At 40.3% G+C, this 17417-nt stretch overlaps 2 protein-coding genes across 10 annotated transcripts; one reads left to right on the forward strand and one right to left on the reverse strand.

The window, feature by feature from the left end:
• The first annotated feature begins 876 nt into the window (after nt 1-876).
• Nucleotides 877-5963, forward strand: LOC117643413 (oocyte zinc finger protein XlCOF6-like). Of its 5 annotated transcripts, none has more exons than XM_034382295.1 (5): nt 1085-1386; nt 1966-2027; nt 2765-3045; nt 3135-3226; nt 3324-5963. In XM_034382295.1, exons 2-5 carry the CDS (start codon nt 1995-1997, stop codon nt 5183-5185), a joined length of 2268 nt encoding a protein of 755 aa, XP_034238186.1. In that variant the 5' UTR covers nt 1085-1386; nt 1966-1994; the 3' UTR covers nt 5186-5963. The 5 variants fall into 5 exon arrangements, with proteins under 5 accessions (XP_034238190.1, XP_034238186.1, XP_034238188.1 ...); XM_034382296.1 differs by having other exon boundaries at nt 1129-1174; XM_034382299.1 differs by lacking the exons at nt 1085-1386; nt 1966-2027 and adding an exon at nt 877-933.
• A 73-nt stretch (nt 5964-6036) lies between these two features.
• On the reverse strand, nt 6037-17407 carry LOC117643410 (DENN domain-containing protein 5B). Of its 5 annotated transcripts, XM_034382283.1 has the most exons (25): nt 17262-17407; nt 17059-17170; nt 16417-16514; nt 16188-16297; nt 15139-15309; nt 14824-15059; nt 14445-14746; nt 14189-14364; nt 13952-14103; nt 13625-13869; nt 13329-13546; nt 13037-13251; nt 12710-12955; nt 12179-12614; nt 11848-12106; nt 11099-11221; nt 10680-10854; nt 10444-10572; nt 10217-10338; nt 9929-10074; nt 9730-9848; nt 9433-9638; nt 9144-9335; nt 8743-9043; nt 8481-8664 (listed from the first exon to the last, which is right to left on the reverse strand). In XM_034382283.1, the coding sequence occupies exons 3-25, from the start codon at nt 16505-16507 to the stop codon at nt 8481-8483; spliced, it is 4554 nt and encodes a 1517-aa protein (XP_034238174.1). In that variant the 5' UTR covers nt 16508-16514; nt 17059-17170; nt 17262-17407. The 5 variants fall into 5 exon arrangements, with proteins under 5 accessions (XP_034238175.1, XP_034238176.1, XP_034238177.1 ...); XM_034382284.1 differs by lacking the exon at nt 17262-17407 and having other exon boundaries at nt 6037-8664; nt 17059-17237; XM_034382285.1 differs by lacking the exons at nt 11099-11221; nt 17262-17407 and adding an exon at nt 11565-11600 and having other exon boundaries at nt 6037-8664; nt 17059-17237.
• Between the last annotated feature and the right edge of the window lie 10 nt (nt 17408-17417).

Raw genomic sequence — 17417 nt, forward strand, 5'->3', positions numbered from 1 at the left:
GTCCTGATGGACGGGCCGCATCACTGCCGAGGAGAGGAGCCTTGCTTGCTTGCCTAGCGCAGCCAGCCAGCGCCAGCCCAGCCAGCCCAGCCAGCCATCGCGGCTCGTAATACGACTTCCCCGCCGTTTACCTCGCAGAAGCGACGCAGAAGTGTTGCGGAACGTCTTGGCTTAGCGACGCGCTCGGCTCGGGCCGCCGGCGCCGCGACAATGGTGTGCTTTACGTTTCCCAGAGTCCCGGGGGAAGACCGCGCCCGAATGGCCCGAATTCGCTCCAGCTTGTAATGTCTTTATTTTTGTCGTCTGGTGTTTTCGTTTTTATAGCAGGTAAGAGCAACATGAAGGAATACAGAAAATAATTAGTGGGAATTTCAGTGCCGTGATGGACCCGATGGATAGAGGCAAACTACTAGATACAACGAACCAGCACCCAGTCTCCCTGTTCCTTTATCATCCATACTATTCGTACTATCCGCATATATAAGAGTACACTGCATAGAAAATGGCTATCTTCAAACGAGAATGCAAAACAAGCAAAATCACAGAACAACAGGGTACACACAGAAACATGGTTTAAACTTGCTGCAAGCATTCAGGGAAGTGCCAAGGTAGAAACGCCCCACTCCCCAAATGCACCCACGCGCCTTCTCTGTCTTCAGCCCATTTTGAGAAAAATCAGTCGGGTGACGCGCGAATTGATTTGTGCGTGAGACAAAACCAAGGGAGGCCCTTGTGTGGTGATTTGTGTCCTGCGGGCGCCGGCGCGGGCAAGCGGAGTTTAAATTTGCGCGGGCAGCGGCGGGAGGCGGGCTACGCGAGCGCGCTCTGGCGGTGGAAGGATCTGCGCGAAAACTGACCGGGGTGGAGATGAGTCGGAAACGAACTACGTAGGCAGGCTGCACACTCAATGGCTCAATTGTCGACTGTTCAGAGGCAAGGAAACCGCTTTTCAATCATTTTCGCAGAAAATCTTTCTTTTTTTTCACTTTTTCTGTCTGCTTTTGAGGTTTCTGATCTCCACTCGCCCTTCGTTTTTCACTAACTCAGAGTCGCTGGGCAAGCCTGGTTCTTCGTCTGAAAATATCCGGTCAGATCTCCGCCCCTAATTTTCTAAAGTTAAGAGAAGACGTTAATAAACTACAGTTCGTAGTTTTCAAATAAATGCAGTTGAGAAGTATGTTTCAATTGCTTACCGACTCTTGGGTTCGTGTTAGGAAATGACTGAGTTGAGTTCGTTTTGATTAGTGGCCAATGAAACTCCTGGCCCGCTGTTTTAGTTCACAATGACCTTAAAACAGAGGCTGGGGCCCTGCAATGGCTAGTTAGCTGTTGGTAAAGTCTTGACCCATCGAAAACTATAAGGCCAACGGCCTAGTACTTTTCTTGGTGAGTGTTGGTTTGTGTTGTATTTTTTCGCTCATTGGTCACTGTTCTACTTCCTTTAGTGAATCAGACCCCTGAGGCATCAATCGACTGGGGACATAACCTCACTTTGAATAAACAATAATGAGGCTAACAATGTAAACAGTGGCCTTCCGTCCACATCCTTTCTGGTCCTCTCCTCGCTCTAAGAAGACACAAATTCAGAGTCATCGTGACGTTACGGTCATCCATACAGAACTGATATTCTCATAGCAAACATTTGCTTGTTGTTTACTTGTGGGTGGACTCTGTAAATCCAACTGAATTCTGTCCGACTTCATGAATGGCACCCTCTAGTAGATTTTTTCTCTCATGAATTGCTCTTCACTGCATTTCATGGTATGCCTTACTTTGGTCCGTTCGCAGTTAAATTAGGAGTAGTGTGTATGTGTGTCTGCCGATGTGTCTGTATGCTGTGTTTGTGTCTGAGAGAAGTCATTGCTTGGACAAGTCATATGATCCTCACGATCAGTTTGAAGCAGCTACGTCCTCGCAGACTTCATCACCCATGGTCAATTATTCAATGATACCAATTTCATGCAGGATATTGGTTGGCGTGACATGGTCTACCCATGACGCGACGGAGGCATTCGGTTTCGCCGAAGGTGAGAGTGAAGCATCTCAGTAAGGCACCTGTATGCTTTTTTGCTTCTCCTTGCCGTTGGCTTATAAAAATGTTATCCTTGTTCATTTAAATGCAGCTATGATTTGATGTTTTTGCATATGATTTTGATGCAAATTTTCACGCCTGTGGCTTGAGTACAGTGCACCCTGTTTGCTTTGTGCTTGGTTTTTCTGTGTGGTATCACAGGTGGCTTTTAGTGTGTTTTTTCTTTCATGTATTCATGGTGCACAAATAACATTTCAATGACAGGTTTCTTACTTTTACTAAAATATTAGATGTGAAATGGTCTAACAAATTGATTTAAGTGATTTATGAAAAATTGCTTCGGTAACGAGAACTTAACCATTAGTCCTATTCAAATGCACATTTCATCATCTGTTCACTGTAACCTTACCTTTTGGTTTTGGTACATTGTTCTTTCCATTCATTCACCATCTTGATCAATCAGGACATTGATACATAATACACAGCTTCTAATGCTTTCAACTTTGAATCTCACGCTGCTCCCATTAGTGGCATTCTGAACCACAACTTCCTTCACCCAATCATATTGAATTTATAATTACTTCCAATTTTATCCTATCTGTAAATAGATTTAACCTTACCTGTTAAACATTTATTTTCATTCTCGAGTTATTTCCCTCAGAAATAGAACTATTCCTGCATGCTTGTTTCTGTTTGTTTCCCTGGTGTTGAAATGATGCTTTGTGACTGCAGGCACCGCGCGGCCGCAGCATGGCCCACGTGTCGCACGTCTTGCAGTTCGCTGGCAAGATGGCGCAAGAAGACCTTCAAGTTCATCTCACCGCAGAAGAACATGCTGCTTATAATTCAACCTCTCCCCAAGTCATCGCTGGAACTGCTCAAGTCCTAAGTTCAGCCGGCCTTCAGTCTTCAGAGCAGACCCTCCACACGTTGCAAGCCGACACTCCTGTAATCCAGGTTACTGAGGCGCTGTCCAATGTAATTCAGTCCGGCATATCTACCATCAGCCCTACGTAAGTCCTTCGCTTAAAGCTAAAAAGTTCTAAAATTTATCTTTGGGTTAAATAGATTTTATCTTATTGTTATTTTCTATTTTATTCAGACGCAAATTACATCTTAAGCCAGAGGCAGGAATAACATGGCTGGAACAAGAGATCAAAGAATTTGAAGTACCAAAGCTCAAAACAGAATCAGGTAAAAACAGGGGTGTTGCATACTTTCTAAAAGCTCCTGACATGTCTTTACTTTCTATTGGGCTTATAAATTTTGTTGTTTTCTTGTTTTCCTTTAGGCACCTTACTTTTATGTCCATGGTGTTCTGTACCATATGCAGCTCCTATGTACCTTGAACGTCACAAGAAGCAGTGCCGCAAGAGGCTCGAGACTGTGACTCTGGAAGAAGCACAGTCTCAGGTTGATGCTCTCGCTCACGCTGAGGTGCAAGTTCAAGCCCAATTGGATTCACAGGTGGAATCCACTCAAGTGGTTCAGCTGCAGGCTGCTCAAGTACATCCTGCACCACTTCATGCTGGCCAGGTTCAAACTGTGCAAGTTCAGGCTGCCGATATCCATGCTGCACAGGTCCAGGCTGTGCAATTACAAGGAGGACAAGTTCAAGTGGCACATGTGAATGGGCAGCCCGTGTTGTTGAGTGTTGATAAGATGGGACATGTGTGTGGTGTCAGCCGAAGTACCTGTCAACGATGTTCTCCTAGTAAAGTGTTACGCAGTTCCATTACACCCAGCATCACTGTGGAGGAGGTTCCCTTAGACATAGCTTGCTCTGGACTTTTCACTCAGGAACGAGATATAACAGAAAGTGTGGTGTTTCTTGATAGGCCTTATTGTTTTACTGTTAATAATAAGGGATTTTTAACTGCAGACACCAAGCCACCTCTGGCTCAGACTGGGCGGCAATTTGTATGTCCTGAATGTGGTGAGCGATTTGCAAGAAACAGCCTCCTTAAGGAGCATGCGAAATCCCATGCTGGAGAAAAACCATATGGCTGTATTGAGTGTGGGATGAGATTTTCCTGCAGCTCCCATCTGAAAGAGCATTGCAGATTGCATGCTGGTGAGAAGCCATTTGGCTGCACTGACTGCGGAGTGTGGTTCAACCGGAGCGAGCATTTAGAGGAGCATTTTAGGAGTCATCAGCAAGACGACGAGTACGCAGCAAGAAGAGACTTGTATATTCGTGCCGAACTCAAGAACTCTCTCTCTCCACCGCAGCAAGTTCCTTCCAAGCCCAAGAAAGATAAGCCGTTTGCCTGTACTGAGTGTGGGGAAAGGTTTGCTCAAAACAGTGATCTTAAACGCCATGCTGGAGCCCATTCTGGCGATAAACATTTTTCTTGCACTGAATGTGGACAACGCTTCACTAGAAGTAGCCATTTGAAAGAACATGCTCGAGTGCATACAGGAGAAAAGCCATATGGTTGTACTAGTTGTGGAGAAAGATTTACTCGCAGCAAAAGCTTAAGAAGGCACAGTTTAGTTCATACTGGTGAAAAGCCATTTCCCTGTAGTTTTTGCAAGGAAAGATTTACTCAAAATAGTGATTTAAAACGTCATTTGTTGATCCACACTGGAGAAAAACCTTTCGTTTGTTCTGAATGTGGCGAAAGGTACACCCGTAGCAGCGGACTAAAGGAGCATTTCCGAGTCCACACTGGCGAGAAACCTTTTATATGCAGTGATTGTGGTCAGCGTTTTACTCACAACAGTGACTTGAAGCGCCATGCCCGCATCCATTCAGGAGTGAAACCATTCTCTTGCAATCAATGTGGAGAAAGATTCACCCAAAATAGTGATCTGAAGCGTCATAGGAGGATGCATACCGGAGAAAAGCCCTATGGTTGTTCAGAATGTGGAGAACGGTTCACTCGAAGCAGTGGTTTGAAGGAGCACTTTAGAACACACACAGGGGAAAAGCCCTACATCTGTAATGATTGTGGACAACGGTTTATAAAAACTAGAGACTTAAAGAGGCATAGTCGTATTCACACAGGAGAGAAGCCCTTCAGTTGTACCCAGTGTCCTCAGACTTTCACACAGAACAGTGATCTTAAAAGGCATGCAAAAGTCCACCAACAAAGCAGAGTTGTTGCTTATAATGAGGCTGTTCCTGAAGCTCGATACTTCATCACTTAGATTGTTTTTAAATTGATACTAATAATAATCACAAGAAATAATCAAATAAGGGTTGCTAATTTTGATGTGGTGCCATTGTGTCACTTTTGTCAATCAAAACTTTTGATAGTTCCTTTTGTATATTCTGATTTTGTGTCAGTGATACCATAAAAATACTGTTTGGATAAATTTTTTTGTGTGTGTTGGTTAAAAATGTGATGTTACCATTCAGGTGTACAACAAGTGGAGTTCCACAAGACTTTTTAAATCTTGTGAACATTATTTCCTCTTGCATGCAATCTTTTGAGAGGAATAGAAAATTAAAGCCTGATTGTTCAGAGGTATTGATAATCCTTCACTCTATTGATTGTCATCTGAGCCAAATCTGAACTGACCCAACAGTTCTTTCCATCTTGCTCAACATGAATATTTCAATTGTTCTACTTTGTGGACAGTGAATTAGATCATAATTTAAAAGACTGTGGGGAAACTCAGGGTAGTTTATAATTGTTATTCGTTTATAAAAGTATGTGGACAACGTGGTGAATGGAAAGACAGGTCCCTTTCCAGAAGGTTTTTGTATTTATTCTCTTGAATAGTAATTTATTGTTAAAAATGTTAGTTGTGGACTGATCGATCTATTTCATTGTTGTCAAGTAACATTTGTTTCCTGTTATTTAGAGTCTTCTTACCGCCTGCTTTAATTAATTTCAATGTGACAAAGCAGCTATTGGACAATATATGTTTCATTCTGACAATTGTTAAACTCCCTTATTAAATAGTATAGGATCAAACTAAAGTCTGTACTTTATTAATTTCCTTTCCTTTCTGAAGTGAAGGAGAAGAAATCCTATGTACGAAAATGGAGCATATTAGCTTTGGAGACATTTATTATTCATTTCACAATACATGGCTGTAGGATCATTACCTATAGACCAGAGTACGAGTACAATCAGAATAATTTTTAACTCACAGCAATAAGCAAACATCTCACAGAAGACAACTGTAAAGTGGATTTTAATGCAATATTTACAGTCTCATGTCATAATAAAAGTTGCCACACAAAGACGAAAATTCATACATGGGATAGCTATGGAGACTGGAAAAAGGCCCACCCTAAAAGTATCACAGTTCAAAAATGAGGCCTCAAAATCTTTGGTAATGTAAGTGCTCAGCCCAAATGATGGCATTTGTAGTAACATCACTCTGTTCCCAAATTTGAGGCTTACACGAACAAGGTTTGTGACAGTATTTTTCATTAATATCTAAGAATAAAGCTAGTCATGAAGTCCATGATACATACAACAGTTGGCTACTGAAACCATAATAAGGACCTTAAATCAAAGCTCACTGGAAAACCATTCACCAAAGAACCAAACAGAGAGGAAATGTTTATGAGCTGAGCATTACCTCTCTACTCCTACCATACATGGAAAGTAATCCACACCCAATAAGAATACACTCATATTGTCATTTAAAATGCTTCCTCATATAAAGAAATATTCGTCTGCTCTTTTATAATATCTTAAGTAAAAGAAAACATAGTAACTCACATGCAATCTTTTACACCCAGAGGATTTTAAAACTCAGACAAAAACAAACACACACAAAACGATTAAATTTTCCAAAATAAAATTAAAAAAAGCCTCAGAAGGAACAATTAAACAATGTTAAGCTTGAGAAGATACACAGCAGCTCCGATCTTGCTTATCAAATGAACTGCTTCAAAGAGCTGCTACAATGTAAAACAAAAAAATATTAACAAAACAATCTAGCACAACAAATAAGGAACATTGTACAATTACATCAATAGAGTTTTCATACTTATAAATATCACAATTCAAGATTAATTAAAACTCTGATAGAATCAAATTTACATACTCTGTCTTCAGTTTCAAAATATGCTGATACTTTACTGCCTGAGGTTGCAGTATGAATAAATGAGTACATGTCAAAAGGCAGTTTGAACTTGAACGATTCAAAAACTAAACAACAACAAAGAAAAAAACAACTAAAATGTCAGTGCGATGCATCACAAGGAAAATAGGAGAGAAGGCCTAATAGTGTTGTACACATATTACTTATGCAGATGCCCAATTCATTACGATGTTTATTTCAGCTGATCAAAGATCTCCAACCTTTATGATGAGCATTTACCCAATCTCTTCCAAACACCAAATTATATCCTTCAAACCTTTTTGCCGTTCTGCTGAAGAGAGTTTCAAAATTTTGTGATGTTAAAAGAAACATAATTCACCACATTGGGTAGGGGAACAGAATAGCTTGAACTCTAACTCACTCTAGAAACAGTTAGCCTAAGACATTAAAGCCACACTACAAAATGTATGGTTATCAGATATAGCTGCATATGATTGTACATTCTAACGGGTCAGTGCTTGCAGATTTAGCTGCACAAACTAATACATTCTTAACAATCATGAGTGTTGCCTCGATTTGGAGACATTTTCACAGGCAGTAAACCACACCAAACAATTGAAGAAAAATGGCTTGGCAAAAGACTGATCATATCCTTCCTAAAACAAGTCGTACTTATATTCTCATGTTGACTAAAAAAAAGCTGGTAACAATATATGGCACTCAATGAAACAAAAAAAAAAAAACTAAATAAAACAAAAAAGTCTATTACAAACAAATCAAAACAATTATACAGACAGCCTCAACTGCAAGAGTGTCATAAAATTCACTTATGTGGGATTTAAAACACACATGCCAAAGGAGTCATTAACTAGACTCAACAGACACATTGCCGATAACAATAACAAATACTAGTGGATTTTTCAAGATTTTTCAAACTACACTAAATGACGTCCGTTGAGACTAAGGTACAGTGTACAACACATTGAATCAAACCAAAGGAGACTTAAACTCTCTTACACCTACACAGAGATTGCGGGCTTGTGAGGAGCCACTTCTCACAGCATTGAGCCAAAATTCATGATAATTACAACTGAGTATCAAGATGTTGAAAATGGAAAAAGTAGGAGAAATGAGATCATAAGTTTAAACCATCAACCTCAACAAAGCAAATCAAAACACATTTCAAAGGCAAGCAGTACACTAAAAACTCCAAGACGAAAATGAGAGAGCGCAAATGATACCAAAAGAACACATGTAGATTAGAGTATTTCAAAAATATTATCCACGTAACAATATTAAAGAGGCATCCAGAAGCTGAAGGCAAAGAAAAACAAAACATAAACTCAAGAAGGGAAAGGGAAGAAGTTAATTTAAACAATTTTGTACAAACCAAATTGAGATTCACAATTTAAAAATAAAAGTTAAAAAATAAAAATCTCTATCTACCAATTCCTTTTGTAATTGAATTTTCCAATACAATATCAAGTTCATCCAATGAAGCCAACAGCTGGTGTAGAGTAGTCAGAAGCATTTGGTCACGAAGGAAGGAATTCTCTTCATACATTTCTTGAGTAACTCTTGCTGCTGAGAGTTCCCGAATCATACGAGAAAGAATATGATCTCTGAAAATTAAAAAAGAAAATGTAATAAGAGAAGTCTACAGGTGGAATTAATCTTCAACTGTTGGCACTTTTTAATACCTTGTTGCCAGGCAGATAAACAGTTGAAATTTCCCATCTTTGCCTAGAGTATGGCTGCATTGCTCAACATTGTTGATGAGCTCACAATATGCGAGACGAGTTTCCCCAGCCAGCGTTTCTCCCTGAGTACAATTTTGCTCTACGAACAGTGGTTGACGCTCCTGAAGGCAGCCACGGCCCCTGTCCCAGCGTTCAGCTCTTTCAGCCCTCTCCATTCGTTCTAAGCGCTCTTTTTGCTGTTGCACTCTGCCTTTCGGAACTGGGATTGGTTGCTCTTCCGAAAATTGCTCTTTAACTCGTACTGAATAAAGAACGGAAATGATTGAACAATGAAGAGGTAAACAATTTACTCACACCACCATTTTGATATTCTTGAAATATGTAATGCTGAGTGCACTCACCAAAATAATCCCAAAGGTACAGATTTTTTCCAAACAGTCGGGCAGATTTAAATCCAACAAGAAATGCATGTTCAAGACAAGACACAAGGCCCATTTCACCACAAAGCAGTACTGTCAACGAACTGTTGTCCCGGGCATGTGGTTGGCTACGACGGCGATAGTGAAGTTTAACAATGTTGTTTACACAGTCACCTTTAAGAGAAAAACACACATGATGGGTCACAAATTAATTTTTAACAAGGATTGAATAATACTGTAGAACAGTACCCACAAAAGAAAGGTCTCTTACCTAACATGTGCTGAATTTCAGGTATTGAGAGTTTGTTGTCTTTTCTGTTCTCTTTTGGAAGAGAAGGGCTGCGACATCTTGGTGGAGTACTGCATGTTTCAGCTATTTCACTTCTAGGGTCAGAGTTTGGTAAAAGCTCTCCTATAAGTAGCCTTTCCGTGGAACCATCATCAATTCCTCGTCCAAGCCAACGCCCACAGGGAAATCTATACCATTTAGAACACAAGAAAGCCATGATAAATTAAGAAAAAAACAGCATTAAAATGCATTTCAGAATTTTAAAAAAATGAAACATACTTGTAAGTATGCCCTGTCATCTCATTCCTCACTAAAACATATTCTACCATCCATTTGGGAGATAGGCCGTAATTATCATGTCCTATTCGAAGAGTGGTAAGTACTCCCATATTCTTATGCTGGAATAATAAGAATGGTTATGAATGAGCTTAACTGAAAAGAAGTGATGGAAAGTGATCCAGAGAGTCATACAACTAACCTGAAAGACAAATTCAGTCTGACCACGGGGAACAGGTACTTGGGTTGACTCCCCTGCAGTACCAGCTACTTGAACCCAGGAATTTGCAGAAGTAGTAGCTGCACCATATTTTCGAGACGGTAATAAGATAACTCGATATGGCATCTCTGTGAAATCACAATTAATAATGTCAAAGTCAGGACGATTTTTTAATTCAGTGGTTGAATTGTGAAAAATAAACAATAGCTATTTCATCTGGTGGTATGAATGCTGCCATGATGCTTAGAAGAGTGCTTGAAGAAAACTTACTGGTAGTATTGTAGGTATTGGTAAAGCATAAATAGTCAACAGCATTGAGAGACAGAAGATGATACAGAAATTGTTCTCGCTCTTCTTCACAGCGCAGAAAGGCATAGCGTTTATAGTGAACTCTGCAATTAAGTTCCAAATTGTTATGTGGAAGATAGGAAAAGCTGGCAGGTATTAGAGAGTAACTTCAGAAATGTTTTAAAAATGAGTGCTCCTCTCCCACTTACTTTAGTAAAGATGTATCAGATAGAAGAGTTCGTAGGTGTTTTGAAAGGAGCTTCTTTTCAAGAGATAATCTTACCCATGCTCTAGCATACCCAATATGAGTTTTGATATCAGTCATTGATTGGACATTTCTGGTAATGTTTACAAGAACGCATAAATTAGTCATCCATCAAGAATGCAGAAACTAAACAGGCAAATTAATAATTGGAAAATATGCGTTTTACTTTCAACAACTAACCTCATGTCAAATGTTACAGAAACAGGCAGAGGCTTTAGCATAGAGTTTGGCTGTGTCTCCAAGCCCAGGCTTTTACGCTCAGCAGGAGATTGCTTTCGATCTAACGATCGACAACGTTCTGAGCGCCCGCGGCCGTTAGGAGAAGAGTCTGGTTCAAGTGCCATAGAATGGAGATCTGTAGAAAAGATGATTTATTAATTTCTGAACCAAAAAGCCAATTTTTATAAAAATTGTGGAATCAAAATGAAGCCTTGGGCTTGTTTCACTGAAATACAGATACAATACAATAAATATTCTAATTATGATTGCAGAAGTTAATTAATAACTACCAAAACATATAGCATAGACATAGTAGAAACCTTGAGCAAACAAACGTAAGCGAGACCCCTGAGATGTGATGCGTAGCACATTTGACTTACCTTGATTCACAGCATGGAAAGAAGCTATATCAAATATTCTGTGAGAGTTACCAGAAAAAAATATTTTTCTGGATAGGTCTCGAATAGGAGATATGGTGCTTGCTGGTTTTGAGGCGACATTCACTAGTACCAACACCAAAGCATAATTTTAAAAAAAGCACACACACCAATTTTTCAGAAAATTAAAAAAAGTCAAACTACAGTAACAAAAGAAACTTTACAAAAAGCTGCACAGAATACAAGCATGCAAAAAGTTTATGTACATGGGTGTCACGCGTGTAGAGTGCAGAGAAAAGAATAATTATACTAAAAATTATTTTCAAAACGTCTAAATCTAATCAATGTTTTAATTTTCTATGTTTGTAAAGGTAAACTTTTACAAAACAAAAATATTTGTATCCTATGAGATTTACAAAGTCCATCACTATCTAACACACAAAACTGTGAATTATTGATCTGCACGTACAATCAAGTCGCTTGCGGAGAGCGCACCAAGCAAGAGCTGCGTCCAAGATGTCAGAAAAAGAAAAACACAATTTAAACTTATCTGCCATCCTCTTTGAAAAATATGGTAAGGAAAGTATAAATTTAGTATTAGCTTGTTAGAAACAGGAGCACTGCTTTCAATATCAATTGACAAATCAAAGCATTTTGGAATAAGTCTATAATGAACCTGTAGCAAGGGCAGTAACAAGCTAGGGCGAAATTGTCACTGACACACATGGCAAGGTAACATAATGAGAACTCACCTGGAGTCAAAAAAGAAGGATCTGTTGGTTTTACTACATCCACCTTTTCTTGGTAACTTAGAAGATGGGACCACAGAGATGATTTTCCTTGTTTGTTGTGCAGACCATGAGACCACACTCGTTCAAGCAAATCACACAGTCCAGCTATGAGGGTATTTTCTTCAATACCGACTATTGAGCCTTCTCCACCGTGCCCAAGCTCCACAGCCTCCGTTCCCATTTTCTCCAACAGCATCCGTTTAGTTCTGCTTCTTATTTCCTGTTAAGTAATAATTGGTTTATGTGGAAATTCTTCCAAAGGAAATGAAACATGAATATAACGGTAACTTACACTTAGCATTGTCTCCACAAAGGTCCAGTTAGTTTGTGCTATTACAGCGGGACTAGGATCACTGGTGAAAATCTTGGATTGCCTATTTGACGCCTTGGTTGCAGCTAGATCTGCATCTCCAGAACTACTAATCGAGGGTAGGGGGGGCTTTGCAAGCCCATCACCTTGCAATGGTGTATCACCAGAAGCAGATGATGTAGGGGATGTTTGGCCACTATTTGAGGCAGAGTTACACGCTGATTCATTATTGAGGCTATGTTGACTGCCACTGTGTTTCAAATCAAAGTGGCCCACTGCTTGGCTCTTAATTGGTGTATCATTGACGTTTTCTGTTGAGGCAGTAGTGGAATTGCTACTATTTCCTCCACTGACAGAATTATTTCTTTCACGTTCTTTACGGTGAGGTCTGAGCTGCACACTGTTTCTCTTTTTGGACCTGTGGAGATTTTAATAATTACTCACATTTTTTAATAAAGTTTTTTCTTTTTTTGTATGGCCGATAGCTATGGATTTTACTACTGTTTTTATTACCTGTAAGTTACTTGAGGGTTTAGAATAGAAGACTCCAATAATGAAAAGCTTCGGACCCTATTGTGAGCTCGGGATGGTTTTGTAGGCTGAGCCACAACAGAATGAGAAAGGACTTCTTGAGGCTTAGGTGCAATTGTATCCACTGTTGATAATCTCTTTTCCAGCAATAGTGCAGAATCACACACATAAGGGGTGGGCTCATAAACTGGGGCTCTGGCAAGGCTTTCACCTGCTCCTAAACGATTCCTGAGAAAATATCAAGGTGATAGAAATGTCTTTCTCACACTAAATGTGCAGAATAAGCTATCTTACTGGACAGATAGTTACCTTAGCGAACATATACGTCTTTCAAAGACACGCAGGTTTGCTTCCATTTTGCCCCACATACTAAGGATTTTATTGTCAACTAAGGTTGCAAACATTTGGCTTTCAATAAAACGAGACAAAAAGGGTAGATGTTGTTCTGGTTGATCAGATAGAAAAGATGCTTTGTCAAAATTTTGAGTTGACTCTCTGTTGCTCATCCATTCTTCTTCTTTCACCTTGCAAAGAAAAACACAAGACAATTAAACACTAAAAAGAAAACTTTTAAACCTCAATCAATTTTGTTTCAACTTACCTGACTAGGCAGAATGACAAACTTCTCATAAGCCACAAAGATATGAACAAATCTATTGAGAAAAACTTCTCTTATAGTGTTGTTAAAACGCAAGTCATCAGCATACAACTCTTGTTCAGTTTTTGGTTCCGACCGAATTTTCACTACGTTTTCATTTCCAGTATCATTATAAGGCTCGTCACAGTTCAAATTGCTATCAATGCCGTCTAGATTAACTCCTGGATGAAGAGAAAATACAGTTTGACTTCAACAATCATGAGCCTTGAGAACAAGATGAAAAGATGTATCAGACAAACCTGTTCTTTTGGCAATAGCTACTAGTCTTGCTAAAGCATCTGAGGCATCATCTGGACTTTGGGGCCTTGAATCTCCCTCCTTTTCTGGTTGAGCCCAAGAGTGTTTCCTGCGGAAGCGGTGAGGTCCCGAGGGCAAGGTGCAGCTTGTTGACATTATGTCTGACTGTACAGCTGCAACTCCAGGAGCCACAGTACGACTTATAGGAATCCCAGATGATGGTTTCTCACTGAACTCGTTAAGATTTCTATATAGCAAACAACAAAAGGTTGGTCTCAAGCCCTGTTTGGTTTGTTAAATAATTTTTATTTAATACCGATTGTAATTACCTGTCTACAGGTCCATTGATGTGGGTGCTAACATTATATCTCCTCAGAACATCATTTACTTCAGCAATAAATTCATTACGTTGCGGAAAATTGGGCAGTTCTTCGGGCAACTGAAGTGTGCATCTATCAATATCCAGATAGCAAAGATTTGCCTATATATCAAAATAAAATAATTTGTTAAAGATTTTAAAATGAGTTTTTCTAAATTAGGAAAACCAAATATTAACTGTAACATACCTCACTGGCCATTTTTAATCTTGGCTCACAACTATGAAGTCCCATTACAAATGGAACAGGGGCATCTAAAAAATGTTGAAGAGATGCTGGGAGAATTGGAACATAAACATGTTGCCATGTGAATGGGAAAAGGAGGCATACAAGAGCTTCTGCAACTAATGTCAAACGCTGATAATCTGGGGGAAAAAACATTTTTTTTCATAAAATTATTGAAAACATTGATGTAAGTAATGACCAATGAACACTGATGTCTTACCAGAAGAGCTGAGCATGACTTGGTTTTCAAGCAGAACACAAGTAAATATCTGTACAATAGTATTGGCCCCAAGCAAAGAAAAAAATTGCCGAAGAGGGAAGTCAAATAATGGTAATTCTTCAATGGAAGATGGCCGCTGAATTATAAGGGATGGATCTGAGCCCAGCGAAGGAAGAGTTGGAGGGAAAAATGAAATTCTTGTTGATCTTCCAGGCAATGGGACCGTTACTTCATATAGAAGATTGTATACAAAGCTCTCTGTACTTAAGCCCCCATTCTGAGGACCACCCATCATGACATATCTGAAAGGGGTGAAAACAGACGCACATTAATTTATTTTACAATACTTTTCACAAAAACAGTGTAGATGAACACACACCTATGAAGAGTTGAAAGAAAAAGTTGTGCTGCTCGCACAAATGGAAGTTGACCAAGGAGAGCAATACTCTTGGTGACAAATAAAGTGTCTTTGGTGGCATCATAGTAACTTTGAGCATCTTTAGGGTGGTGTCCTGAGAGTTTAAAATGCCTAGGTAGAGATCTTGAGCTGGCATTTTGCTCTGCTACTCCTTTAGTTCGGCCCACTCCTTCTGACAGCTCTGTAAGATGCATGGCCTGAACAAGGGGAAAAAGCATTTACTGAAACATTGCTGCAAACATTAAAACGTTAAAGCTGGGAATTAAGTGTTGTTACCTGTAGTGTTTGCATTGCCGTGCAAATCTTTTTATTGCGCACTTCCTCAAAAAATACATAGCTGGCACCGTATGTGCGGGATCCATCTTCACGAGTGATAACAAAGCTGTGAAATTTAGGGGCTACTGAATGCTTTTGAGTGCGGAACTGCAATCCTTGAGGAAGGCATAGCTGTAATGAAAGTGAAAAACGAAAAGAGGTTTACAATCGGCAATCAGCAGATAACACGTAATAACGGCTTTGACAAGCATATTTCAGTGCTGCATCTTATCTTTCAACGGGACAAAGGTCACGGAGGCCAGTTACTTTTATTTTGTTTGCTCGCTTCTTTTAATGCTGCAGCTGACTTTTTTTTTTTTTTTTTTTTTTTGGGGGGGGGGGGGGTCGTCACGCTACGCTGTGATGCCGAGATCAGCTGCAGCTACTGTGGAACGGGCTGCGCGTAACACCAACACACCAACGGCCCGCACGTGTGTGTGTGCGAGTCTTGGACGGCGAGGCGGAGGGAAGGACCTGAAGCGTGAAGCGTGACGACACGGCGCGCGCCGTTCACGTCCACGTCCACGCTCACGCTCCGCGGGGCGTTGTGCAGGATGCAGGGCCAATCAAAAGCATCCGCAATCCGCTCGCCTCTCTCCCTCTCTCCGCGTGCGCGTTCAAGGATGGCGCATTTCGGCAGGGACAGCTAAACAAGGCCGTAACCCGCTCCTCGCGGTGCCATTGCCTTCTCGCCAGACGCCGGGGGAAAGCATGCACATCACCCATATGGCCGTCCCGGCTGACCGCCTGACTCAGAGAGATTGACAGAGAGGCAGCGGCAAAGCGGCAAACAGAGGGGCCAAGGCTCTTATCTCCCTTCGGCTTCGGCAAAGCCACTTGAGAGAAGTGGTGAGGGGTAGGGAGGGCTGCACTTTGAACTAACTTCATTAACAACTTTTGAAAAGGGGTAGGATTTCATTGAAAATTTTCCCAAAAGGGTGGATTTACAGTATATCTACCTCCGCATTTCACCACAGTCTACTGTACTGTACACGTGAAAGAATTCATACCATGCAAACTCCATTCGCATCAAAGGGATGCCATGAAACATTATCAGGATAGTGCCCCAACACTTTGCATTTGTACGGTCGTTCAAGAGGAGTGGCCTGGAGTGTGTCACCTGTAACACAGAGGGGAGTCAGTGACACAGCTTTATTTGATTCGATGATAAGATGCTCCTTACGACCAATAGTCATTCATTTTGGCATCAATGAACTCCAGATGAACAGTTATACTCACTTGAAAATAAATCAGGCTCTAGACCTGATGTGAAGTCAAGTCCAGATATAACAAAGTAATCAGCAAACCTGATTGAATTTCCCGGGTTCATTTTCCATCTGGAAAGAAAGAAGAGCAAAGTTTATTGTCGTTGGTACTGTGTTTACAAGACTCAGTAAAGTTGTGGATTCATAACAAAACGATGCATGCATTAAAATCAGACACACAAATTACTATGAATTAATTAATTTGTAAGGATCGTTTTTAAAATAAATGTTTTGTCGATAGAGCAGAAAGAGTTCAGTTGATAAGTTTTTAATTTTAGATGGGATTCATCTAAGTGTGAGAGACTTTTAATCATACACTGATATAGCGTCATTACCTATTGATAGCAAAAAGAAAATGGTACTTCGAATTTTGCTTAAAAGCTGTGTTTTCATCATAACCTTCTATGTTGAGACCACTAGGCAAAGAAAGGTTACGATATTTAAGAGACGGAATTCACTGGCCTAGTACAATCTAGAAGTAAAAGTGAAGCTAACATAGAAATATTACGACGGTTTCCGTCCTTAATACGCCATAGAAAGACCACAAAACACACAAAATTTCTCGCTGCAGAAAGCCACTTGCCAGACGACAGATGATTTTACTGAAGCCACTTACCAAATGAGGGATAACGGTTTCATGGTAAGTCTGTGAAGCACATTTTGAAGGGTCTGGAATCGCCTAAATAACTCAAATCAATCATTATAGACTGGATTTTCCAATTTTCGTTCTGTAAAAACACAAAGTACCACTGATTGACATGAAAACAATGACTTCGATGCCTTGTCCTTGTCTGTCCCGACGTTCTCTGCAAAACAGACCCTTGCGCGAGGCTACTCCATGGGGAAGGCGCGAAGGCGGCGCCGGCTGTAAGAACTTTAGCGCTGTAGCTCTCGCTGTAATAATCTTATTGAGATGAATTTTGTTTCAGTAGAAAGCGTGTGCCTTTGCCTGCAATCGGCTCGCCCACACCACGG

This window comes from Thrips palmi, unplaced genomic scaffold, assembly GCF_012932325.1.
Source record: "Thrips palmi isolate BJ-2018 unplaced genomic scaffold, TpBJ-2018v1 HiC_scaffold_17, whole genome shotgun sequence".
Lineage (NCBI taxonomy): Eukaryota > Metazoa > Arthropoda > Insecta > Thysanoptera > Thripidae > Thrips > Thrips palmi.

Coding starts and splice junctions, on each gene's coding strand:
- LOC117643413 (XM_034382295.1), top strand. CDS start 1,995: ATGACGCGACGGAGGCATTCGGTTTCGCCGAAG. Junction 2,028..2,764: donor GGCATTCGGTTTCGCCGAAG/GTGAGAGTGAAG, acceptor TTGTGACTGCAG/GCACCGCGCGGCCGCAGCAT. Junction 3,227..3,323: donor AAAGCTCAAAACAGAATCAG/GTAAAAACAGGG, acceptor GTTTTCCTTTAG/GCACCTTACTTTTATGTCCA.
- LOC117643410 (XM_034382284.1), bottom strand. CDS start 16,507: ATGAACCCGGGAAATTCAATCAGGTTTGCTGATTACTTTGTTATATCT. Junction 14,365..14,444: donor AGTCATGCTCAGCTCTTCTG/GTAAGACATCAG, acceptor TTTTTCCCCCAG/ATTATCAGCGTTTGACATTA. Junction 13,870..13,951: donor ATCAATGGACCTGTAGACAG/GTAATTACAATC, acceptor TTTGCTATATAG/AAATCTTAACGAGTTCAGTG.